General features: G+C 39.5%; 1 protein-coding gene across 1 annotated transcript; it reads right to left on the reverse strand.

Annotated features, from left to right (window-relative positions):
- Positions 1 to 1,784: 1,784 nt before the first annotated feature.
- Positions 1,785 to 25,866, reverse strand: vstm2b (V-set and transmembrane domain containing 2B). Its single transcript, XM_067495309.1, has 5 exons — positions 25,233 to 25,866; positions 24,664 to 24,851; positions 23,803 to 23,832; positions 22,730 to 23,174; positions 1,785 to 4,605 (listed from the first exon to the last, which is right to left on the reverse strand). The coding sequence occupies exons 1-5, from the start codon at positions 25,303 to 25,305 to the stop codon at positions 4,517 to 4,519; spliced, it is 825 nt and encodes a 274-aa protein (XP_067351410.1). The 5' UTR covers positions 25,306 to 25,866; the 3' UTR covers positions 1,785 to 4,516.
- Between the last annotated feature and the right edge of the window lie 527 nt (positions 25,867 to 26,393).

Consider the following 26,393-nt stretch of genomic DNA (forward strand, 5'->3'; position numbering starts at 1 on the left):
GTACCTGTTTTTAGTGTAATGTAGCAGGTAAAATGAGGTAAAAATCCTCTTGATGATATTTTGAAGGACACACCGTGCCTTACGTAAGATGCAAGTTAGTCATGTTTATTTTTTCTTACCAGGCCTCCATACGACAAGATTACTCATTGACTCTGCTTCTGTCTGACATTATGTTGGATTTCTGCAGAAAATTCTGAGAGCAGGATCAGATAGAATGGAAATCGAGTTTTGGCCAAATGCTTTGGGCAGCTGCCAGCTGAGATCTCTATCTGACATAAGAATTTGTGTTTCTGTGACTTGTCATAATATCTATCTCTCAATTGCCCAGCAAGAATCATGAAACACAAAGTCTCACAGGCTGTACACCAGAATATCCCTGCTTCTGCCTTAATCTTCAAACACTGCTCCAGATCCATCTGTAGAGTAGCAGATTGACACATCATACTGAGGTGATGTCACAGTAGGTTGTTAGTAAATCAATTCATTCATCCCAGCCATACATTGTTGGTGTGAGCATAGTTCTCAGAGAAAATCATGCCAGATTTGTCTGTGGTCCTGCAAAGACTTTGCTTTTAGCACACTTCATATTTGCATCTCCCCTTGGTCCAGATCATTGCCCATTCATCAGTTAATATATTGTTTGTCAAAAATAGAAAATTCTAGCTAAATGAAAACAATTCCGCAATAATCCTTTTGATTTTTTAGAGTCAAATCAAACCTGCAGCCAGAATATTTGCAGTCACACAAGTCATCAGTCAAAGGTGATGTTTTTCTCTCTCAGTCTGATCTTGAGCAGTCATACAATCTTTTAAATGTTAGGTTACTGTAATTTATAGTTTATTCAAGGCACAAAGAAGATAGATAATTTTTATGTAACTTGTTTACACTGTGTGAACTCATTAAAAGCTAATTTGTTTTCTTCCTCTTTCTTTCGTGTTTTGGGGAGGAAGTGGGAGCATCTTGTTTTCAAGGTTGCATTAGCATAGCAATATAACAAATGGTGAAGAGAAAAAAATGCCAGACCATCTGGACTAGTTAGTACTGGGTCAGTGCATTGAAAAAAAAAAAAACACCACTCATACGAATCATGGCTCTTGGCTCATTAAAAGTCACCAAATTTGAAACCTTTACCTGTGCTGCTTCCCAGTGGTTTTCCCCATTTAGACTGTCTTTTTGCATATTAACTTTGAGCAAAATGCTGTACTTAAGATTAGAGGATGTTTCTTTATTTAGTGCTTGGACAGTACGAACAAGAAAAACAGAGCAACACTTGCCCATCCCTCATATTTTGTACAAGTTGTGACTTAGCTCAGGCTGCAGCTACAGCAGGTTTCTTAGCAGAGCCATCTGTGCAAATAGTCTTGTTCTTAAGCAGCACAATTGAAGATAATTTTTATGAATGTTCTTATACCTTCTCTGGGTTATGAAGGAAATTCAAAACATCCAGACAAAATATATACTGATAAAGCAGTGCAATGCTTCTGAGATGTTTCATAAGAGTTATATTTATAGACATATTCAGTGAAGCATCTCCTTTACACCCCCTTTACTGCCTGGAAGCAAAATAGTTTGAGCCTCTAACTTTACGTCACTCTTTATTTTTGTAACAGAACAGCTGACGACATGTTGAAAGCTGCGCTATTTACACTTTCTGATTAGTGAGAGACACCAAGTGTGAATTGTGTGTCCAGAGACTCCAGAGTCTTTTTAGACACGCAGCCCTTTCCATTAATCTGACAGCATCTGATCATGTCAGCTTTATATCTGAATGAGCACCCTGGTCACTTTTGCATAGAAGTTGCAACTACAATCTTACAAATATTTAATAACATGTACATGTTACTGCGAACAAGCCACAAGTCTGAATTGCATGCAGTCACGTTAACGGATAGGCACGCACAAGACTAAGATGCACTGATGTTTTTGCATATAGAAGGCCCTACAATCGAAACAGTCTAGGCACTGAAGCTCTAAAACCTAATCCCAGATATTAGGAAGCTCAGCTCACTAAAGATAACGGCTTTTTTTGAAAAAGGCCTAAACCGCAATAACATGTAGAAAAACCCGCGGACACTTTCACATTTGGCCAACATATGTAGTAAAAAAAGGGGGCTCCAGTGGCTGTTTGTCGAGTTGCTGACCATAGGGTCGGATGTTATGCCCGGCTCTTCCTGACCACATGTCAAAGTGTCCCTGGGCAATATACATAACCCCCAACAGACCATCCCCATCGCCAGGCATGAAGTGCCAGTCCCAAGCTTGGTAGAAATTGGGGTGGGTTTCATCTGGTGTAAAAACTATGCCAAAGTGGACTAATGATCCGCTGTGGCGACCCTGAACTTAGGGATAAGCTAAAAGGACAAAAAAAAATTGGAATAAAAACACTCTGGCCTAATACATTATACTTTAATTGATGTGATTCATGTAATGCACAGACTTGTGTGTACGGTAGCACTCTGCATTGTGGTCATGAGTATGTCTGAATAATCCCTCATCTTAACAGATTCATGGAGCCAGCAGTGTTTGATATTCCATGTCTGAAAAGGGCTTATTTGTCAGCCCTGAGACTTATTGGTGAGCTCACTTCACTTATGGCCCAGTGATTGCTGGAATCAACACTAGGCTTGACATGATCCTAAAGATGAGAGGTTAATGTCACGGTACTTTTATATCCCAAAAGGTATACACATTTATTAGTGGCATTGCTAAGCAATATTTTACTTTTGCCTGTTCCCATTCCAGTTGCTTTATATTTTAAGTTGAGCTCATTTCCTTTTCATTAATATTGTTTATCATTAATGTGCAACTTTAATTTTAATGATTGAGCAAGCTGGAACTTTTGGCTGCTTTATATCATACAACAGAAAACCTGCTCAGGAAAATATTCAAACCAATGAATATTCACAGTAGGTTTACTGGAAAATAAAACATGAATATTTGATACATCTGTTTACTGTTGGTCCTTGATGAGGGCAACTCTTCAGATAATGTTAACATTTTCCGACTTTGCCTGTGGTGAAGCAAAGTTGTCCCATCTTGGACATGATGCTTATAGGTATGACCATTATTTTCTTATGTATGTTATTGCTGGCTGTTAAAGAATGCCATGAACACGTGACACTGTTGAAATCTACTTTTTATTACAAAAACAATACAGCTTCATCTCAACTGCTGTTGGGAAGTTACCAATAAATCCTTTTAGTATCGTAGAAATGAAATGTGTCACTTTGATCATCATAGATTTAATAAAAATAAACATTATTGGAGGTGATTAACAACAACTATGGTAAGATGTGCCTTGTCTTAATCAAAATATATCAGCTTATTATTTAATTTTGAGATTACAGAACACAGTTATGAGAACTAAAGTGTTTGTATGTATTTGTAGGAAGAAGGGTACAGCTTGTTCTGATTCTGAGGCTTCACAAAGCCCCGCTTTGTCCAGTCTTTTTGCGTTACATGTTGACGCTTAGGGTACCCGTTTGTGTCGATACTCTGATCTTTCAGTGAATTACATTTAAAACCCAGATGCTTTAATATTTGATGCTTAAAGTAATGATGGACAATGTAAAAAGGGAAGTGGACGGGGCAGGAGATGGTAGAACAAGACACGGCACTTTTCCACTTTTGTGAGACATTGTGCGCTTTGATGATGATTGATGATTGTTATTGTAAAGAAGTAAGTGTGTGAGATTGTCACTGTGTATATACTGCATGTATATAATTTGTAAAATCTTGTAACTTAACTTGACCTGAAGTTGCTGAAGTTGTTTTTTCCCTAACAGTTTTTGTCATACCTGTTTCGGTCAGGTTGATTCCCATGGCATCAAATAGAGACGCTCCCTAAGCATCCAATAGTGATGCAAAAAGGACATAAAAAAAACGGTGCATTTGACACCTTAAGAGGCATCTAATGCGTTGGGGGTGACATGGCATACATCAGACTAACACTTGATGAACGGTAGATCTGTATAATGGTGAACTCCGGCATGGCTACAGAACAAAATTTCAGTGATCGACTGGGGAATTCTGAACACAAAGGTCACATGTCTGCCACATAACTAACAACAGTGACTATGTTCAAATCAATAGTCTGTGTGTTATCAGATGATTAGGTTTCACAGTGAAGATGCTGTAAAGAAATGTTTGAGTAGAGGGCCGTGCATGAAGCAGGTGCAAAGCAGAGGCAGGGCTTCATAAGCCACGCTGAACAGGCTGTGTGCGGATCACTAGTGATGCTGATTCACTGTAAGCACATTTCTCTTCTGCACGCAATCTGCGCTCCTGCAGCTTCCATCTGTGTCCTCAGGAGCATCCTTCTCCTTGTCCAGTCTCCTCTGTCCTGACTCCTGTCTGTTGCTGAGCTGCTTTCAGTCCTGGCAGTGACATGTTGCATCAGCATACATCGATTTCATGTGACCCCTTTCTCCCTGGTGGGTACTGACTACTGCTTGGTTTCTGTTTGGTATAGAAAGTGAGAACGTTGCAGGTCGACATTAGTTTGGTTGAAGTCTCTTCAGTGGGCTAACAAGAAGGGGAGGATCTTATGAAGGAAGAGGAGAGCAATGCAAAGGAGGGGGTTCATGGTGCTCATGATGCTGCAGCCTGGAGGAAAGATGAAAATACAAAGGCAATCAACAACTTGTTTAATCCGGGTAACAAGAATTAAGCATTTAAAAACAACACAACTAAAACATTGCTAAATCCTGCTCCTTTAGCTGCTTTTGCTGCACCTCAAGCTTTCGATTTACTATCACCACAGCATTTTTGCAGCGTTAAACAATGGTTTCTTAATTCCAGCCAAATAAAGTCAGACATTGAATTTTTAACCAGTAAAAGCTTTTATAAGATCAGTTGGTTACAAAAGTATTGGAAACAATAACTCTGTAACTTGTAAATAGGATTCTCAGCATTTATACAACCCTGTTTAAAAAACAAATTATTACAGTGTGTAAAATAACTGAAAAAGCTAATTTAAAATAGACTTAGAATAGAACCTTGAAATAGAAACTATCCCTCTTAAAAAACCAAATATGATACGATGAGTCAAAATTTTCAATTCTTTATGGAAATCATGGAAGCTGTATCCTTAATTCATATATGAATAATATGTAATATTCATTGTAATATGCATATGCTACCATGATATTCTTCTAAAAGCAATCACATTTTTCAGTTTCAACATATAATGTGTTGTCTTGTACTTTTACAATCAAATACATGTTTTAATAATTTACACATTGGAACTTTTTTGGAAACAGGGTTGTACATTTAAGTTGGAGCTGACACATGCACACACACACTGTTAAATCTTTCTCTTATGATTTTGTTCATGACGCTTTATTCAGGCACTAAAAGAAAACGAAATGCAGCTAATCTGACATGTGACACAGAGTCTGCCCGTTACATCAGCTGCGTTCTTTACATTTGAAAAGATGCAGTTGTAGTTGTACATGTTGTAAACATGATGATCCGCCTTGAAATGTTTAGATTTTACCCAATTACACTTTGCTCTCAAGTCTCGTCAGCAGATCAGCATTCCTACATTTTATTTGATGTGATAATTTCGGCTGTAACTAAAAAAAGAAAACCCTCAGATTTAGCTGAATTTGTAGGATTTGCTTTGCTGAATGACCCAGAATGTAAGTTGAGGAGAGCTGTTCTTATGTAAACCTGGACAACACCGCTCACAGCTGGCCACCCCAGCTCACCTGATATGTCCAAATCTCTCTCCACCTGCTTTGGTACCTGACTTGAACCTGCCATCCAACATCCTTTCTCAAGGTTATCACATCTCAAACACATCTCCCAACAGATGCTTCAATAAGCCACTTGGTGTGACCTCTTATACCCTTGGGGAAATGTCTAGTAATTGTAAACAAATTTGAAATGTTTACCCATCCCTCTTGAAAATGTTGTCCTACTCTCATCCCATTTACCACAGTAAAAACTTTATGATAATAATATCCCCAACAATCACAACACGAATGGAAATAGATTAAACCTGCAAAATACCAAACACCAAGGTACCAGTTATTCACATTTATTGGACAGGAAATACTATTAAAAACAATACAGTATAAACCCCATTTTGTAGGATGACTGTTATTGCTCATGTTTAAATGCCCATTTTAGTTACAAATATTTGATTTTTAACAAGCCTGAAAATAACCTTCTGCCAACTAATGCCTGAATCTTTCTCTAATTTTGTATTTGTCTTGACTTCTTGACACACCTGAAAAAAGAGGAATCCAATAAATTATTGAGGAAGTGAAGCACCTTAGGACTAGTCTTTTGTTTAGCCTATGAGCTCCACAGCTGGCCCTTTTCATTCCAGCATGGTGATTAGACTCACTCTGTCAGAAATGCAGGCAGCACAGAGAAGATCAGTCAATCCAATTTCCAGGCTGACACATCATGTGACAGCATTATTATTATCTAACAGAGCTGTGTGTCACCCTGTATAACCTTCCTGTGGTATCTCTGCTAACTGCCCATGAAGACATCTCCATCTGTTACCACGTCTGTACTTCAAGTTACACCGTGGGAATGAATCAGACAGATCTGAATGAACAAAGGCTTTGGGTCGTCATTGGTAATGTGTCAATAATATTACAAAGGTTCACTATTAGGATTGCCCAGTGTTAAATGGGATGAGAATGCAAATTTAAAGCAGTTAAGTAGGAAACATTCAATGATAGATTTTTTCCATACAGACACTAAAACCATCAATAAACTTCCTCTACTCATGTTCAGTGTCAGTCTGTAACCTGGTTTCAAAGCACAGCTTGATATATACTTTGATATACACTTACAAGACTATTTTAGAGGTGGTCTTACATGAATCTGACGCTCCAGCAAAATTCACTCCAGAGATCGTTGTTTGACGAACATTGAACATTTACTTGCTTCTCCACTTAGCAGATGATGGGTCAATTGCCATACAAGTTTAAGTACAGTAATCTCACTAGCACGTTCGCAAACAGCATCATCAAACAAGTTTCTCAAGGTATGGCTGAACTCACTGAACTCGCAGAACTAGGTATGAAACCGTTTGCCTCCACAGCTACACACTGAACCTTTTTCTTCTACCTTGTTGCGGTCCACACCAGTATGCTCCAGCTACCATCAGCACCCTTCAGTAGCTGAGCTGAACGGCATGCTCTCATGACGTTCCTCTGCTCCAGCTACCGTGTCACGTCTGCTCCCTTCAGTAGATGAGCTGAACCTTGCCGCAAACCCTTTGCGCTGCATTGTTCCCTTGACAACTGCACAACAAACTTAAAGGCTAAACTACAAAGGCAACCATCAAACACAAACCATCAAAGCTCTATGATGTCACTAATTATATCATCAGTACGCAGATACATAAACACAACACACATTACAGTATAGTTCAGTAAAACTAAACTGAGGAAACCCTTGGTTGGCTCATACAACTATTGTTAGAATGAGAATTTTATTTCATTTTGATCTCAACAGACATTTACATAGTTCAAAATAATAGAATAGATTCAAATGTGGATCCATTTCCAACCAAGTGGAGCCACTAAACTCTACAGGGTTTTTCTGAAAACAAACTATCTCAAAAAGGCTTTGGAGCTTCAGCACACAATCTCACAAGACAACACAATATCACTAATTTTCTCAATTAATCTGTCCTCTTGATTGCCAGAAAAGTGAATAACCCTGAATATGTCCAAAACCTTCACTCCAAAATATCCAAACAAGTCATTGTTGACTAACCTGCAGTAGAGGAAAACAGCTGTCAGCAAACTGAAGCCAGAGGTCAATCAAGCTAGAACTATCATTTGTTGAATTATTCTAAATTAGTTTTTTTTCTACTACGTTTGCACATGAAAAGTATAAAATCAAATTCATCAGTATTTTAAAAACAACAGGATTTTTACAGTGATAATAGGGAAATTGCATTTAGATAGTATCTAAATTTTTTGTTCTAAAGTTTCAGTTTCTACAAAAACATCTAATGACATAACAGCATTTAGGTCCTAATGTTTTGCATCTTTGAATTTAAGTATGTCACAACCCTTTAGTTTGTCCCAGCTGTATTTCCTATTCTTGGCTTTCATTTTATTGCTCCTCCTGTGTCACTTCCTGTTACTCTGTTTGGTGTCTTTACCTACCTCTTGTCCTGATTTGTTTCATTTGTTTCCCTTGTCAATTTAAACCCGTCCTTTTCCTCAGTTTGTTGGCAGTTTGTATTTTCTCTTGTTTTGTATCACTGTACCCAGTATTGTGTTTTAGAATCCTGCATTATATGTCTATAGTCCTGTTAGTTTGTCACGTCTTGTTTGGACTCTTGTTTTCCTGTTTGTTGGTCTAAGGTTTGGTTATTCTTTTTGTTACACTGTTTCTTTAGTTTGTCTTCCTTTTTGGAGTTTAAGTTTTTGTTTCTCATCGACTCATTTCAGCCCTACTATTTTGAAACTACAATTGGACTGACAGATAATGCTCTGAAGGTGAAGTAACAGGAGAGCTCATATTACTGTACCAACCACATTAAAATACTTTTATCTGTTGTGGCAGCAGTGTGTTAACATCACCTGCTGGTGGTAATCTTGTGGTGGCCAAGCGTCACCATGGGGAAAATGTAATGCTGGCTATGATCAATAGATAGCAGAATGCACAGTGCGTCAATTGATGATGATGACCCCTGTCCACCACAACACGATTAGTGTGAAACATCATTTAGCAAGTCTGATTGTTGGGGATAGACTTTTTTAGGCTGGGATCAAAGCTATCTCATACTAAATGTCTGTAAATTCCGATAAATCTGCTGTGGATAAGAAGTCTGACAAACTTTAATTTATACTACTTGATCCACATGCTTAAGGTCATAAATGCATAGAAGGTCAACTGAAAGTCACATAAGATCATTTTAGCGTGTCATAGTATTTTAGCTAAAACCCCATCCATCAGAATATGCGAAGAGCAGCACAGATATCGATCCTTCAGAGCTTTAAAAAATAGTTAAGACACAGACTTCAGCATTTTCTTACAACATGACTCTGTAGACACAACCACGCCCTTGGTACATGCATTCAGATATGGTGAAAAGGTGAAAGTACATAATGGACATCAGCCCTAAAACACACTGGTAACCGTCAAACAGTCCTTTGTTGTGTCACAAAGCAGGGCACCACCAAAACGTCCTCACAACAAGGTCTAATGTTGTTGGAACTCCAAAAGATACCATACAAATACACACAAACACACACACACACACAGAATATGCAGATAAGGGACTCAAGCAGCTGCCAAACCAGATTCCACTGAGAGATGTTGAGGTCCTTCATGTGTCAAACTGATTCTGTCTCAGTGTTCTTCACCTTCCTGTCCTTTTCCCAAATCTCATACATAATTTACCGCAATATTACTGCTGTGTAACAGATATCAGAACCAGTTCACATCACTGAGTACATTACCTGTACCTATTCTTTATCCGCATGTTAAGATACTGTGATATTCATAGAGAAAAACAACCACCCACCATCTCTTTTGCCAAACCAGTCTCTGGTTGGTGAATTCATGTTCTAAATCGCTCAGTAATAATGGGAATATTTTTGATTACAAAACAGATCATATGTTACCCTATAGTAAATAACCCTGTTCTCTTCTTCTCTGAGACTTTTTTATTATTTGGTAGATGAGTTTCTTCATTTCCAATGTTTAATGAAGGCAAATAGGACAATAGAACGACGCTTCATTCTTCATTGTTCTCTCACTCTCATCTCTTGGCCAGTGTAATATCTGAGCAGCACCCTCCTTATTCAAAGTATTCACCCACCCCTTCTGCTCTGTCATTATAACAAGCCCCTTTTACATGTAAACTTTTGAATTGCCAAAACTATTGTTACCCGTAATATGTGTGAAGTACACAGTGTCCCTGAACGCACCATGAACAGGTTAGAAAAAATGCTCTGTGCACATAGAAGTTTCGATTCTAGCAGACCACGCACCTCAAACAGGTGTGTGAAAGGAAACTAAATTCAAGAAAGACATTCCTGTCTAGACATTTGCTGCACTACAGTTGACAGAGCTGTTGCTAAAAGCGAGAGAAAATTACTGAGCGGTAGCGGAATTGGAAGAGATGAGATGGTACCCTGACGGGTGTTCCTCTTAGTAAGTGGATTATCCTGGCGAGTTAGCTTTCCAAACTTAGCTGGTTAGTGCAAAGAATTTTATGAGAGTTTTAGTCTGTTTTTTTTTCCTTTAAACACATTTTAGAGTAAAATTAAGTATCTGAACTGACTTAATGAGATCATTAACCACCAACCTGTGTCAGCTAATCGAGGCCCACAAGCTAAGTGACTGCCACATGCATAGCAGCTATGTGGGTATGGTATAAGGCATATAAAAAACCCTTTATGTGTTGAAATTGTTAGTTATGAGTATACACTGTAGAAAAGGGTAAAGATTAGATATGTTCGCTGTGAATTTGGTATAAAAAGAGAGACATGTTGTGACAGTTGTTTTTCTTATGTTTTTTCCTATTTGTCATGTTAAAAAGGTATAAATGATAAATATAAATAAAAAAATTTAAAAAAAGCTCTTTTGGACTGTGATAATTGCTCTGCATATTTGTGTGCAGGCTGGTTATTTTAAAGATTGGATTGGATTGGATTGGATGGATTATCCTCGCTGCTCATGGGTGCAGTCTTCTCATCAAGATGCTGATTGCTGGATTTTGAGTCATTCAAAGGTAAAACTCACTGTAGAAAAATTATCCTATATTATACTATTTTTTTCCTGATATCTCGGACATAGTTTTGCCAAATACTGGAAGGAATCCAACTCAGTAAGATTAATAATTTAATTTGAGTTAATTATTATTAAATTAATTGTAATTATTATTAAATTAATTAAGTTTTTTTTTTGCATTTGATACTTCATAAATAAATGTCTGTACTTATGTTTTATAAGTTGTATGTGTGCATTTTTTGTGGGATGCAGGTCTGTTTTTTACTCTCTTTGTAGAATTGCTACTTCCAATCCCCTTCCCAAACTTACTGATTGTTGAACCCAGAGAACATTGAAGTCTTAGTAACTGACCAGACCTAAGAGAGAGTAAAGTAATAGAGAACACAGTAGCAGATACCTCAGGTACTCAGCCAGACTCAGCAGTATAGATTCTGAAAGCCAGGGTAGGCCTACTGGGGGCTACAATATAAAAACCTTTCTTGGCTTTTCTTCTTGCATGGAGTCAATTATTTGAACATCAGATAATTGTAAACCAATAACAATAACTCCAGCAATTGACTGCTTAACCACAAAAGCCCCATTTAATGAATATCTGCAAACTAATTCCAACTATGATTCTTAATCAGTACAGTGTTGAACTGGATGGAACAAGTATTTTAATTCAAAAACTGAATGTTCACTTATCCATACACATTCTCAAATCATTTTCCATCAGTAAAAGTACTGCCCACATTCATCTGCAGCAAAAAAGCTACCGCCAGCTGCAAAGTCCACTGAGAGACACCTTCTACTTGGTGGTGGAGTCTGTGTTCTCATGAAGCCAGTAATTAAAGCTGAGGAAACACTTGATTGACCCCAGACCAGGAGGTGATGTAGATTATACAGTATCTTTGCCTGTCTGATACTTTCCCTCCTTCTGTCCGTACCTACAGAAAAACTGGAGATCTTATGTTGCTGTGGCTGAAGCAAAGCTGGAGAATTTTTCATATTAAGTGATACTGATAATTAGTGATACATAAAATTAACACAATTCATAAAAAAAAAAAAGAAACATATTCAACTTGTCTGTGTGACCTCAGGAATACATACTGTAAGGATGGTGAGCAGTAAACCAATAATTAGGAACATTTCTGCCCCATGTTCTTGAATATTATTGTATACAGTATCTGATCTGATACTTATATTACCTAGAGAAATGTTGACTAAATCTATGTAAACTTAAATTATTGGTAAAAATAAAAGAATCACTTAGAAATTATAACTTCTTAAATGGACCTGAAAGGATCATCTAGAGATAGGATTCCCAACCCTGATCCTCAAGGACCCCTACCATGCTTGTTTTTCATCTACGCCTGTAATACCCACTTTGTATTTCCATGATCAGGTGTGCTGATCAATCAAAAGATGGAAGATGGTGAGCTGGGGGAGTGGGAGAAAAGCAAATTGGTATTTGCCAACTTCTGAATAACTCAACACACCTCATCCAGGTAATCAGCAGTAGGTATGTAGGGCACAAGCTGGGTAGAGACAGTTGGAAGACCTCCAGGGAAGGGGGCTTTGAGGTCTAGGGTTGGGAGCCACTGCTCTGTAGTAAAGATGCTTTTTAAAACTCAGGCCATTTTCAAATCTGTAGCTTGTTATTTGCTATGATTCTAATAAGGAAACTATGGAAATTAGGGAGCGTTGCGTTAGGAAGGGCATCTGGTGTAAAAACTGACAAATCAACATGCGGACAATGATCCACTGTGGCGACCCTGAACTCACGGGATAAGCCGAAAGGACAAAAACAATAATAATAAAATAAAATAAAATTGTAAACTTACTAATTTTCACACATCAATCAAAATCCATCATCAGACGTCACGCTAGAAATGTCTTGTCCACTAATTGTTTAAATGTGAACACATGAAGAAGATCCTGTTCTTTACTAGTGAATATTTCTAGGGTTGAAGAGTTGCTGTGATAAATAGAACAACTATAGCATTGACGTTTGTTCATTACCATGGAGATTATCTGGGTAATAAAACAAAGCTGTCAACAGTGTCATTAAGGGTCAACTATCAAATATCATGGGGTGGTTTAGTTTAATTTGATTATAAACAATTCCAAGTACACAGAGCAGTTTTATCCACTCTTTTATTCATTCTTAGCTGAACTGGCTAAAAATACTGCTGTGACGTGACAGCGTCAGAATACACGTACCTTGCTCACATGATGGTTTCCCAATTTTACAAGCTGACAAGGATTCTGTGAAAGCAGAATCAAGTCCAGGACGGTGACAGGCACACAGGTAGTGGAGGGACAAGCTTATCAGTTCCCAGGCAAGGCCACCAAAGCTCAAATGAAAAATGAAAATATGAGAGGCAATTTATGATACCTGACAGCTTATCTTTCTCCTCCCACATGTCCTCTCTTCCATATTAATTGTTTCTGCCACTCAGTCGTGTGACATTGCAGAAAATTGACAGATGCCACCATTTTGCCCCCCTCCCCCCCCCCCCCCACGCTGGCTGTGCCTGTTTTTACTGGGGATAAGGCAGCAGAACCTAGTGCAAGCATGAGGTAATCCTTCAATTTTGCCATGCTTTTAAACCTTCATGTGTTGTCAGATACTCAGAACAGATCAACTCAGAGGAAACAGTAAAAAACAATAATCCAAAGATAGATTCCTCCACACTTTCCTATCAATAGGAAAGTGTCAGAGAGCCACTTAAACTGTATTTGATTTAGCGTGTAATAGACACCAGCAGCCTGCCTGGCTGACAGTCCACTCAAGATCTCAAATGTGGAAATATCAGCCCACAGCATAGCATTATTAATCAGGAGCACTTTTAGATTGTAATCTGCACTGAAAGCTAATGAAAGAAAATCCATTTCATCTAATGCTTTTTTTCTAATTCAAGAGTAATTAGCAAAACACTGCATTTGCTGCAATAAATCATGTCAGCAATTTGCTTTGATCATTATAATATCAAATATTGTTACAAAAGCCATTTATTATCTTAAATGAAATAACAATGCTCAGTGATCAACAAGTGGTCCGGTACACTTCAAACTCCCATTTTCTTGAAGGCATTAATATGGGTGTCTTTCACATGCCGATGAACCGATGGATCAAAATTGAAATAAAGAAGAAGAAGAAAAGGGGGAAGAAAAAACAACAAACAACAAAACTTTCCACCCAGTAGCTGCAAGGTGTTCATACGGGGCAATAATAAAACCTGAGTCCATGCATTTTCTTGCTGCATTTTCCTTCATATTTAAATGAAGATATTTCTGTATGTTAACACACTTTCACCAAACTCAGCCTGATATAACTGGTATTACTGTAAAATCTGGGATATTCACAAGAAAGAAGAGAGAAAAGCACAAAACTTCACAGAAAAACAAATGACAAACAAACAAAAAAAAATCCAAAATAATTTAAACAGTAAGCCATGAGCGGTCTATAACAGAAAGGACTGTCCTGTGCAGTACTGCAGGAAAAAAAGGCGATTCATAAGCTAGAATAAATTAAGTTGGGCAAAGAGGACAACACAGGATCATCTGGATTAAGATCAGAGAAAAGAAATTTCTGTGATCAGCCACTGTGCTTCAGCCAGATGTAAGATTTCTCCACCAACACACCCCGGGCTTGTCTTAATGTTGACTGATTTCTGCAAGAATCTAAATATTAAATTCAGGAATTTGACTGTGTCTACATTTTCATTTTTGTCTTCTAATGCATCTTAATATGTCATGGGTTTTATGTTGCCTACGTGGCTTAAAATGACCTAAATAACCAAAGAAATTAAAAAATGGATATCTACAACTTTCTTTCAAAATCACTTTATGAATTATTATAAGAGCAATATGCTAATGCTACTACCTAAATATTTGTTTAGAGCCACATAAGTTGCAACAGGGACTCAAGGAACATTCAATGCATTCAATGCCATCCAGATGGCCTTTTTTTCAGAGGTCTTGCTTTTTTAGACAAAGCTAAACCACATTCTGCGCGTATTACAACAGCATGATTCAGAAACTAAACTAGCCTGCCAGCACACCAGACCTTTCACCGACTGAAAACCTTTGGTAAATTATAAGGCAAAAAATGACTAAAAAGGGGGCCCAGAGCTGAAATCCTACATCAAGCAACATTTGGAAATTGCAGAGAATTCAAGCAGTTGGTCTCTTTAGTTTCCAAATACAGAGAGAAAGTTCATGACAGTGTTAACACACCCCTGTTCCATCTTTTTTAAGACTGCTGGCAACAAATTCAAATGAACAAACAAAAATTTCCAATTACTCTCAAACTCAGGTTCAACGTCTGATATTTGGTCTTTGCACTAGTTACTATCAAAAATAGGTTTCAATGTCTCAATTTTTCCAGAAATGAGATCTGTGTAATAAGTCTCAAATCTTTGATCTCTATTATGACTTCCTATGTTTCTATGATGATGTTTGGGGCAAACATAGTGTGGACTCATCAGCTTATTGCTGACAGTGCTGTTAGTTTACCAGTCTGCTGAAATGAGTGGATAGAAAACAGAGCCACATAGATTTCTGATTACGATGAAGCATTTTAATCCTAACAACTTGTTGATGTCCATTATGTGACAGACACATTGGATGATCCTATTTTTGCGGCTTCATTAGAGTGAGTTTGTACTGAGAGGCCCTGAACACGGGTTGCGTTATTAATTGGGTGAAAATTAAAACTGTGATTTAAACATGAAGCAGCTAAACGGCCAATGCTTTAACGTGCTCAAGTGAACTCATCAAATCCGAAGGCAGTGACTGGGATGTAAGTGGTGAGAGCAGAGAGGAAGCAACGCAATTAAATGTGTTAGAACTGCATGGCTGGCTGCAAACTTAGGCCAACCTGTAGCTTTTAGGGTTTGACAGGGTTTTTATCACTCTGATTGACTGTGCAGTAAATACTGTCCTGCAGGTTTTTTTCTTTACATTGTTACTAAGATGTAATCTACAGAAAAGCTAAATGTTTGACCTTGGAAACTCTAATACAGTTATAGGTTTTCAGTTCAGTCGATGTTCAGTACATTCCTCTCCTCTGCTTCTACCTCATAGTTTAATTTAAAAGCGTATTTGCTCTGATTTACAGTCTGCTACTGCACTTGTCATAGACACACTTTAAAAAAAAAGATTTTTCCTTGAGTCCCTATTGAATGGTGGACAGGTCGTGACAGGTGTGCTGTCACTATTTGATTTCTCGTTCACAGCGAGAAATCAACAACTAATGTGTGATGTGAGAAACACTGTTCTTGCTGCACTCAATATAGCTCCCTGAATTAATTAACCCATACACCTTAAAGCTGAGCCATATTTTATATGGCCTGTAGCTTCATTCTTATAATGTATTGTTTATGGCCCGCAACCACTGTCGAACATAAGTGTATCATCAGGTATTGCATCAATATGCAATTTCTTTTGTCACTGCAGGATGGCAGCACCATTCTGCAGCACTGTCTGGGTAAAGTCCGTGTTAAGTGTAAGAAAGAAATGTCTTGAAGGTGAAACGGATCTACGACACAGACAACCCATTTCCGCTTCCGGTAGATAATTTTGACATTGCTACCACAGCTTAAAAGACGAAAGTTGACAATGAGGGCTGCCGTTTCCAAGAAAGATGGAAATTACCATAGTAACTTGGCAATAACCAAAAACCCATTACAAAATGCCCTTGATGTCTGGGCATGGCCATGCCTGGCAGGTTGAGATTTGATGCTACGGCCTTCTGCATCCCAGCCTGATGCTCTAACCATTGAGCCACGATGCCCCACCAGTTGCTGACGTTGATGTGATGTTTACATAATATTTGTCAACTTTACTGCGGCCCTCGAGTATTTTCATATTAGGGAATCTTGCCCTCATTAAATAAGTTTGGACACCCCTGCTCTAGAACCTGTAACACACTGAAGGTATAGTCACTGAAATGTCTTTTCTATTAATCAGCACACAGTGTGCCCACTTACTAATAAAGTTCAGCTTCACAAAACTAAATCAACATGCCTCTGCTCCATGAAATCAATTTAGCTTTCATTAAATCCTCTCCTTTAAACTTCAGATTTGCATCCTGTCTGGCAGACCCACAGAGGCGTATGAGGGAATGCCAGCTAGCCAGCGCATCTCTCCTGACTGTATTTCCACTTTTGAAATTTCATGTGTTTCATCTGATTATAAAGCAACAAATTCTTTGCTTGCAGAGGGATAAGTGGTTCAGGTTACTTTTCCCCAAAACTGATTCAAACCCCCACATTCTCTAACTTCAACATGCCAGAGGAGGCACTTTCCAGCCATCCTTATAGCAAACATCACTATTTTGTACCCACACTCTACGTGTGTTTTATTCATTTACTACCACTGCAGTAATGGCAGCAACCCTAGACAGTCCGGCATATAAATGTTAGGGGTATCAGTCGTTAAACAAAGTACGCTAGGCGACATAAGTGAAATCATTATAGCAGTGAAGAAAATTACTGATTTAGTGACATTATCTAACGACACAGGGCAAAAAAACAACAACTAAATGATCAGATGGTCATGTTCTTTTCTGGGACTAGTCTTGACAATGAAAGCAATAAGACATTAGGGGGAAGTCAGACTCATGCTTGTTATACGTCAAACACGTATTTTAAAGGGTCTCAAGCAGAAAAGTTCAGGATTCACTGATCCAAGCGATGAATATGACACAAATAAGAAAAAACTGAACATTGTTATTATAAATGCGTAACTAGCCGGGTATGGTTATAAGTGATTACGAGTAGAAAAGGACCAACTGATGTATAGAATATTTGTTAACTTTTTATTTTCTTCACTTGGTGGCCTTGTAGAATTGTGTCTTCAAGTAGTAGATATCATGAGTGTGACTTTGCATTAAGCAATCAGCCCTGACAGGCCAGTAAAGGAAGAGGAGCTTTTGACTCTGAGGTTTCACATGCTGTAATCAGTAATCAGTAATCATCCAGACTACAACCAACAGATGTGATTACATAAATGAATGGCCTCATAAGTTGTTTGTTAATCACTGGTTTGGTTTGGGTTTGAGGCTTACTGCAGAGTAAACAGAAACAGAAGCATGAAAACAGTGTGTAGTAATAGACATGTCTGAATTTTGTTGCAGTTTATCACTGGATGAGTGCATTTGGCCTTATCTCGGGTTAGTCTGCTCCTGCCCTGTCTCTGCCGCAGGACACCTGAGCTAAAAGCAAGCTGATAACTGAGCGTTTGTGTGGCTAGATGCTGTATTTTTCATTTCACTGCAGCACCTTATCTAGATTCAGCCACAGGGCTTCCTCATTATGACTGCGATGCTTGGAGCAGATGCAGCTGTTTAAAAACAAACTGCGTTATTAGTACCTGTCCTGATTAAACTGAGTACTGCACTGTTTCCGAGTGTCTGCCATCACTCCAAGAGATGAGCACACATTACTGCTGCTCTGCTGAAGAAAACCTATTTATCTTAGCAGAACACTTTTAAATATAAAAACAAATTGACAAAAAAGTTGGGACTAATTCCAAAGTACAATAAAAATTGTTCATATTCTCTAACAAAATAGCAAAGAATTTTCAGTTTTAATAGTTTTTTTGTAAATTTAATAAAATTTTGAGTTTGATGCTTGAAAGACCAGTCAAAGACAAGGTGATATACCAGTGAACAGGTTCTGCACTTATATAGCGCTTTTCTACCTATTGGCACTCAAACCGCTTTACACTGCTTCTTATTCACCCATTCACACACTCATACACCGATGGGGAGGAATCTGCTATGAAGCTGGCCAACACTCAACGGGAGTAACTAAGTTGGAGTTCTGTGTCTTGCTCGTGGACACTTTGACATGTGACCAGATGAGCTGGGCATTGAACCAACAACTGCAAAATTGCTGGCCAACCGCTCTACCTTCCTGCGCTAGAGTCACCCATGGAACATACCTCTGTCAAATTTGTTTAATGGCACTTGTTTGGGAACTGAAGACAGTAATTGTTGCAGTTTGTGGAAGTGGAATATTTGCTGTAGCACATGTAGAATGAGGACTGACATTGTCCTGCTGAAATGACCACTAACTTCCTAGGAAAACACGTTTTGATAACAGCATTTGTCTCCCTAAAATCCTAAAATCTATTTACCTCCACATTAACAGCAGCTATACACATATGGAGGTCAAACATTCCGTGGGCACTGGTGACCTCTCACACCATCACGGATGCTGGCCCTTGCACCTCTTTCTTGACTTTGGTACAAAGAATCCAACTTCCATATTTTTTAAGAACAATGTAAAATTTGGACTCATCTGACCACACAGAACATGTTTCCACTTCTTCTCTATCCATCTGACATGATCTCTGGCACAGAACTCTTAACTGGCTGCACAGAACTGATGCTGTTTCATCCTTACTAATAGCTTTGGGTTGCATTTCTGCTTAGAGCACCAACCCCATGTTCATCATGGTAGTATGACAAGTTTTGCATAAAGCTGTCTTAAGGTTCCAAGGTCACACAATTCAACAGTCATTTCTGCCCAAAGAGAGTTTGGTATAAAAAAGTGGTAAGCAATGGCACATTTGTGCTTACAAATACTAAGCCTTGGTATATGCCTTTTTTAAATAATATTATTAATAATAAGGATAATAAAAGTAAACAGTTACAAACATCTCAGGATGCCTGTTTATTACATAAATCAACTCATAAATTGCATAAATTTGCTTAGGTTAATAGCATTAAGTTGGTCAGCAAAAACAAAAATCTTTGAACCTTGAACAAAAGTTGAAAGCAAACAAATTAACAAATCACTGATTTTAGATTTTACTGTGTTTAATGTTTAATAATATAAAATTAGCATAATGTTTGCTATAATAATAATAATTATCATTGTAGTTTATTATTATTCAACCCCAATTCAAAAGAAATTGGTACGAGAATGCAAGGATTTGCAATTCTCATCAAGCCATATTTTATCCATAATAAAACATAAACAACATATCAGTTGTTGAAACTGAGATATTTTACCATTCATAGAAAATATAAACTTATTTTAAATTTGATGGCAGCATCACATTTTTAAAAAGTTGGAACAAAGCAATGTTTACCATTGTGTAGCATCCCCTCTTCTTTTAACAACTGTCTGGGAAGTAAGGACACCAGAGGAATGTCTTCGAATTCTTGTCTGATTCTTGTACGATTCTTCTAGCTGCCCACACCATTGGCATTAATGTACCCCCATACCATCAGATATGCAGGCTTTTGACCTGTCTGCTGATAACAAGCTGGATGGCCCCTCTGCTCTTTAGTCCGCAGGACATGATGTCCATCGGTGGATGTAGCTCAGTTGGTAAGGCAGTGGGAAGGCACTCATCCACAGACCACAGGGTCCACGGACCACAGGGTCAGTGATTCGATCCCTGCTCCTGGCTACATGTTGAAGTGTCCTTGGGCAAGACACTGAACCCCAACTTGCTGGTCAGGTGGCAGCTACTGCCATGTGAATGTGTTAATGGGAATCAACATTCTTAAGTGCTTTGAATAAAAGTTCTATATAGTGATCATTTACCATGTTTTCAAATTTTGATTCATCTGACTATAGAACACTTTTCCATTTTGCCTCAGACCATTTTAAATGAGCTTTGGCCCACAGCGACAATTCCGGATTGTTTTCACAATCCAGGGCGGCTGTACCACAGTCAGTAAGGCACTTGACCATAGACCACAGGGTCAGTGGTTCTATCCCCGCTCCTGGCTACATGTCGAGTGTCCTCAGGCAAGACACTGAACCAATGTTCCCAATGGGTCAGGTGAGCACCTTGCATGGCAGCCACCGGTGTGTGTGTGAATGGGTGAATGGGAATCAACATTGTAAAGCGCTATATAAGCGTCCATTTACCATTTGATCAAATTTACCATTTGTTCACATATGGCTTTGTCTTTACATGAAACAGCTTTAACTTTTGGATTTAACATTTGTGGATTGCACAGTGAACTGTGCTCACAGACACTGATTTCTGGAACTGATCCTGGGCCCATGCAGTGATACTAGAGTCAGTTTTTAATACAGTGCCGCCTTACGGCCCAAAGATCACAATTTTGACCTTTGGCCTTGTCCCTAGACTCCTTGATGATATTATATACCGCAGATGTCGAGGAACATTTTTCCTCAATTTGTTGCAGATTGTTGAACTTCTTCCCATCTTTTTACATTCGAGAGGCTCTGACTCTCTGAAATCCTCGTTTTGTACCCAGTCGTGTTACTGATCTGTTGCCAATTAACCTAATTAGTTGTCAAATGCTCCTACATTACTTTTTTTTTTTGCAGCAATTACTTTTCCAGCCTTTTCTTGCCCCTGTTCCAACTTTTTCGAGATGTGTTGATGCTATCAAGTTCAAAATGAGCTATTAATTTCTATGAAATGGTAAAAGGTCTCAGTTTCAACATCCCAAATGTTGTTTATGTTCTATTGTGAATAAAATATGGGTTGATGAGATTTGCAAATCATCGCATTGTTTTTATTTATGTTTTATACATCATACAAACTTCTTTGGAATTGGGGTTGTATTAATGGTAATTGGTCATTTTCTAAATTAAATGTATTTTCAACAATACCCACACAGACACTAAAGCCAACACAGAATTGCTTCCACTCACTCATAATTTTAAATATTCATTTTATTTATTCAAAAGTGTTCAGTAATGATGATAATTATTTAGAGATTGCTAAAAGAGATTAAATGCACTTTTATGTGCTTGCATGTATCTGAACATGAAATTGCTGCTGTGTCAGGCTTGGTGTGACAAAATATTCTATGATGCTATTTTTGCATGCGGCTTCTTTACGGAGCCCGCCACTCTTTCAAGACAGCTCTAATAAAAGGCTACGCATCCACATAGGAGCTGCAGCATCAGTGCTGATAAAGTCCTCTCCCTTGTCCCTGTGATGAGCCTTTGAATAACTGATCAAAGCTGTGAGAACAGTGGACTGATACTCCTGTGAAATGACACAGCAGCCACAGCAGGTTTTTCAAAAGACATCAACTCTAATACCTCCAGCAGCTCTGATGAGCCCCTGCCGTTTAGCAACATAATCCATGCACATGGAAGAACAAATGTTGGCAAAAGCACAGACACGTTATATCTACATGATACATCTGTGTGTCTGCACAGAGTGTGTGATAGAGTCAACCAGCTGACTGACTGCTCTCTACATCCGCAGCATCAGCTCCACCAGACTTCAATGAGTTTTAATTATTCATAAGTACGTTTCATCGAACATAACTGGGGGAGGGAGAAGAACTATGGGGAGGTAGATTACAACTCTCCACCCCCCACTACCCCCGCTAGCTTGCACCCCTCCTTTTACCATCTGCCGAGCCGCGAGCAGAGGTAGTCATAAATAGGTGTTACATATCCACACACATCAACATAAAATAAATAAAAATGATCCCATGAGTTAGGTTTGAAATGCCAAACTGGATTTCTCACACTCCCACTACAAACACAATATGTATGAATACAAACATATTTGCATTCTCGCATGCAAACTGAAACCAAATCTGAATATTTGTTTCATCTGAGCAGTCAAACAGTAGCAGTCAGAAATGTTGATGAAGAGCAATGGAGAGAAAGGCTGACGACCAGGAGAGCACACTGTAGCTTTACGTAACCTCCCACATACTACAGCTCTTTTTCTATTCACATCAAACAAACAATTTAAAACACCTAAACATGAACAGGTTATTATAGACCTTGAAAGGGTGATTAGTAACTGTTCAGTGTAAATCTAGTGTACTGCAGGGGCAGATGATGCCTCACCGAGCATCACTGTGAATTTCTTGAACTACTAAACGCAAACAGTAAGAGAAACCAGAGAAAATGTGGTGCTAAGACAGATGGACCCTGAGAAAAAGGAGCGCAGCAGCGACACACACTCTTCTGACCTGTCTATGAATTACAGGTGTTTCCTCCCTTCTACCACCACTAGGGGTCACTGTGGCCCTACCCCCCTAATGCTCACTCACCAGCTCCATGCTGCTGCCGGAGGATGGCTGTATTCCCAGGCGGCGGTGAGGCTGACGACTTGGCCACCGAGGTTGTAGTGGTGGTGGACGAGATAGAGGGGAGGAGGCCAGGCTGCGCCTGCTGAGGCACCTGGTACTTTCCCTGCCCTAACCTCTGACCTCCTGCCTGGCCCGGGCTGGGCTCTGATGTGGCTCTCACCGCTGCACCTCCTCCCAGTACCGTGTTGACATTCCTCAGAGGCCACCTGTTCTGGATGTGTGACACAGCCTCCTCGGCCACCATGCCGTCACCAGGTGTGACGTGCAGCGTGGCATGAACAGTAAATTCCTGAGTCTCATCAGCCCACAGGTCAGACACACGGCACTCGTAAACCCCCTCGTCTTCCTTCTTCACCTTGGACAGGCTGAGGCGGTGGGAGATGGCATTGCCCTGAACACGCACAGTCTAGAACCACAGAGAGATGAAACTGAAACAAGCAAACTGAAACAACCAAACCGCAACACTTCAACAACGAGCAGCTTTAATGCATTAATCATCAGCTTAATAGGGCTAGCTTCGTGTTTTATGACTCGAGTTGGGGGCATGGGCATTAAAAAAACACCAATTCAGCAGACCGAAACATTAGTTCTTACTGAGCCTCAATTAGCCCCAATAAGGGCACATTTAAACAGCACAAATTCAACATATTATCAAAGCTCACAGAATGTTTAACAGTGACAGTCATTACAGTCATTCATTACAGACCTCTGGAAACATTACGAGATAAATGATGTCTGTAGGTAGTGGGACAGCACAAAGCTGTCTGTTGGCTTGAATGAAAAATTTATAAATATGTATAAATATTGTATTTACAGCCAAGCATACATTGGATATAATATATTATTATAGTATATGTATATGTATGTATCACTACATCATGAATAGAAAAACACTGAATCAGTTTCACAGATGAGATTGTCTAATGACAGCAGAAATATACATTCCAGTTAATCATGTCAGATATTCTTCATCTGGCCTCTGACTGGTCTCCTAATCTCCACCCGTAAATCAGACAGAAAAAAAGGACACTTACACTTATTTTTGTGGCTTCCCTTGGAACAACCTGGAAAGAGAAAGCTCTGTGAATTGCATGTAGGCAACATGTTTCGTAATTAAAAAACCAGTGGTTGGTATATTACTACAAGATGCAGATAGTTGGCAACAACAACACAAGCATTGGATTTCATTTGTTAAGAGAAGAGACGGAAAATGTTACAAGCAGAGCTGCTTGTGTACATCTCTCAAAGCCGCCATTGATAAGCTCTCTCACTTCCTCCGTCGTCTTTTCCTCCTTTACCCCCGCTGCATGTTTTAATGTGCTCAAACCGCAGAGGGAAATGCTGCAGATGTGATTGTCCCTGACTGCTCAGATGACTGAAAAAGACTGATTTGTCATGCTGAAGGGAAAACTAATCCCTACTGTGTCCTGCCACAATATCCTGTCATGATGTTTTCTTTTTTTGAAGGCAGTGGACCTGAGAAGAATGTAATGGTGCTGATAACCAACAAGTGGCCTTTCTGCAGTCGGAGAGATGCACATGCTCTCTGGCTTCTGTATGATCATAAAGGCTAACAAATGGTGCAGCCAATGTGAGAGACATATTGTGAGCATGACAGCCTGCAGGGTGGACAGATTTGTATAGCATCTCACAAAAGCAACAGTTTCAAAGAATGAAGGTGGTTACTTTTAAAAGTATGGATCCTGTTTGCATCAGGCTCATATCAAACATTTCACAGCTTCAGTGCAGCACATAAAGAGACACACAAATAGATCAATGCACGTTAACAGATGTGTTATGTAGCAGTTCAGGTGTGCAGATGTAGTAATACACACACACACACACAGTTGTTCCTCTGTTATGTAACCAACTAATGTTGTCAGTGTTGCAGTTACCTTGGCTCTGTTGGCCGGGGAGCTGATCTGCAGCTCATGAGGCAGTTCTTTAGGCATTTCCTCCTTTAGGTACCACCACTGGATTTCCAAAGCCATGGGCGCTGAGCTGACGGCCTTGAAGGCGCAGGGCATCTCCACATCCTCTCCCTCCCCCACACTCACATCTTTAGGGACTTCAGTAAATGCAGCTTTGGTCGGCACAGGAGACACCAGAGGAACAGAATAATGAGTGGGGCAACAGCAAAGTGAAACTGCACCTCTTAAAACTGTCTGTAGCTCATCCATTTTCATGATATCATGCAGACTTCCTCTATTTAAGCTCACCTCCTTTACCCCCCATTACAAGTGATTTATAGACTGAACTGGTTTTATTGGGGCACCTGTGGCCTATAATGTGCCTCAAGCTTTATTTGACAAAACAATCGATTTTCCATCCCTTTCCTGATGCTGTGAGTTGCACACAGCTGGGACATTGCATGTTTTTTTTATTAAATGTTGCTAAAATTCTTTCACAATCAAAAGGTCACGTGTTTACTCCTGCACAAAGGTGGCAATAATTTGCAACTTACCATTTGCACAAATTATAAATGGCCAAGTGAGAATGAAGTAATGAAGGAGGGTGTAGAGTCCCGTTTTTTCCATGTCACAGGGAGGCTCGTCACACTCAGCACGGACATCAGACGGTCGTTGGACCTGATGGGGATGTTGACTGCTGCTCAGATAACTCCAAATATGGGCAGAGAAGAGCCACAATCCAGACGCGGCTGCTGCATCAGCCGGGCAACATGTGCAATCCGAAGGTAAGATGGAGCACGATTAAAAACCACATTTCAAGAAACAAGACAAAAGTCATGTAATTCTACAGCAAAGAAGTCAAAGGAGTGATGTGAAATCCCTTTCTGAAAGCAGCGGCTCCTTTATTCCCCGATGAGCGTCGACTGCAAGTAGAAACCGAAGTTCCCCGTGAGCGGCAAAAACCTGCTCTTCATCATCCCCCAGACTCCCAGGCGAAGGAACGCTCTCCGGGGCTGCGCTCGAACACCCATCACATAGCCGGGTCTCCTGTCTATGTGTTAGTGGGTGACTGAGGCTGCCACAGGCACGAATTACTGCGGAGACGAGCAGAGGTTGCGGTTTCTCTCTCTCCTCTCCCTTGCCGGACTGATTTGCGTCGTGAGCAACGCACGCAGCTCTGTGCGCCCCCCTTCTCTCTCTCTCTCTCTCTCCACTGTGTTCCCATCTCACTGCTCTTATCTCCCAGACAGTTTTCAGTTTTCTTTTTTTCATTTATGAAAACACAAACACTCCCATTGAGTGAGCCACTGTATAGTATCAGAGCTGCCGTTTTAAAAAGGGCATTGCGATCTTCTATAGAGTGCCTCACAGAAAAGGCTCTGGAGGCTTAATTCAGATTAAATCCCCCATCTGATCCCCCAATGCTGATGTATTAAAAGCTGGAACACAAAGAGGAGAAGTGATCCAGCATCCATTGTGACAGTTGTGTGAACTACTGCTGCACCTCCGCGTTTAATGACCTTGGAGCATATGTTCCTGTAACAGTTCAATAGTTCCAAAATGAAATGTGTGACTTTCTGGATGGTTATAAGGTTTGCTATTGTATTTTTATTCTTTGAACCTCCATACAAACCAATAGTTCTAGGGACTATCATCTGGGGAGCTTCCTGAAAACAACACACTTTTTTCTGTTTGCCACCAGTAGGAACTCTAAA

Source organism: Channa argus, chromosome 2 (genome assembly GCF_033026475.1).
Source record: "Channa argus isolate prfri chromosome 2, Channa argus male v1.0, whole genome shotgun sequence".
Taxonomy (NCBI): domain Eukaryota; kingdom Metazoa; phylum Chordata; class Actinopteri; order Anabantiformes; family Channidae; genus Channa; species Channa argus.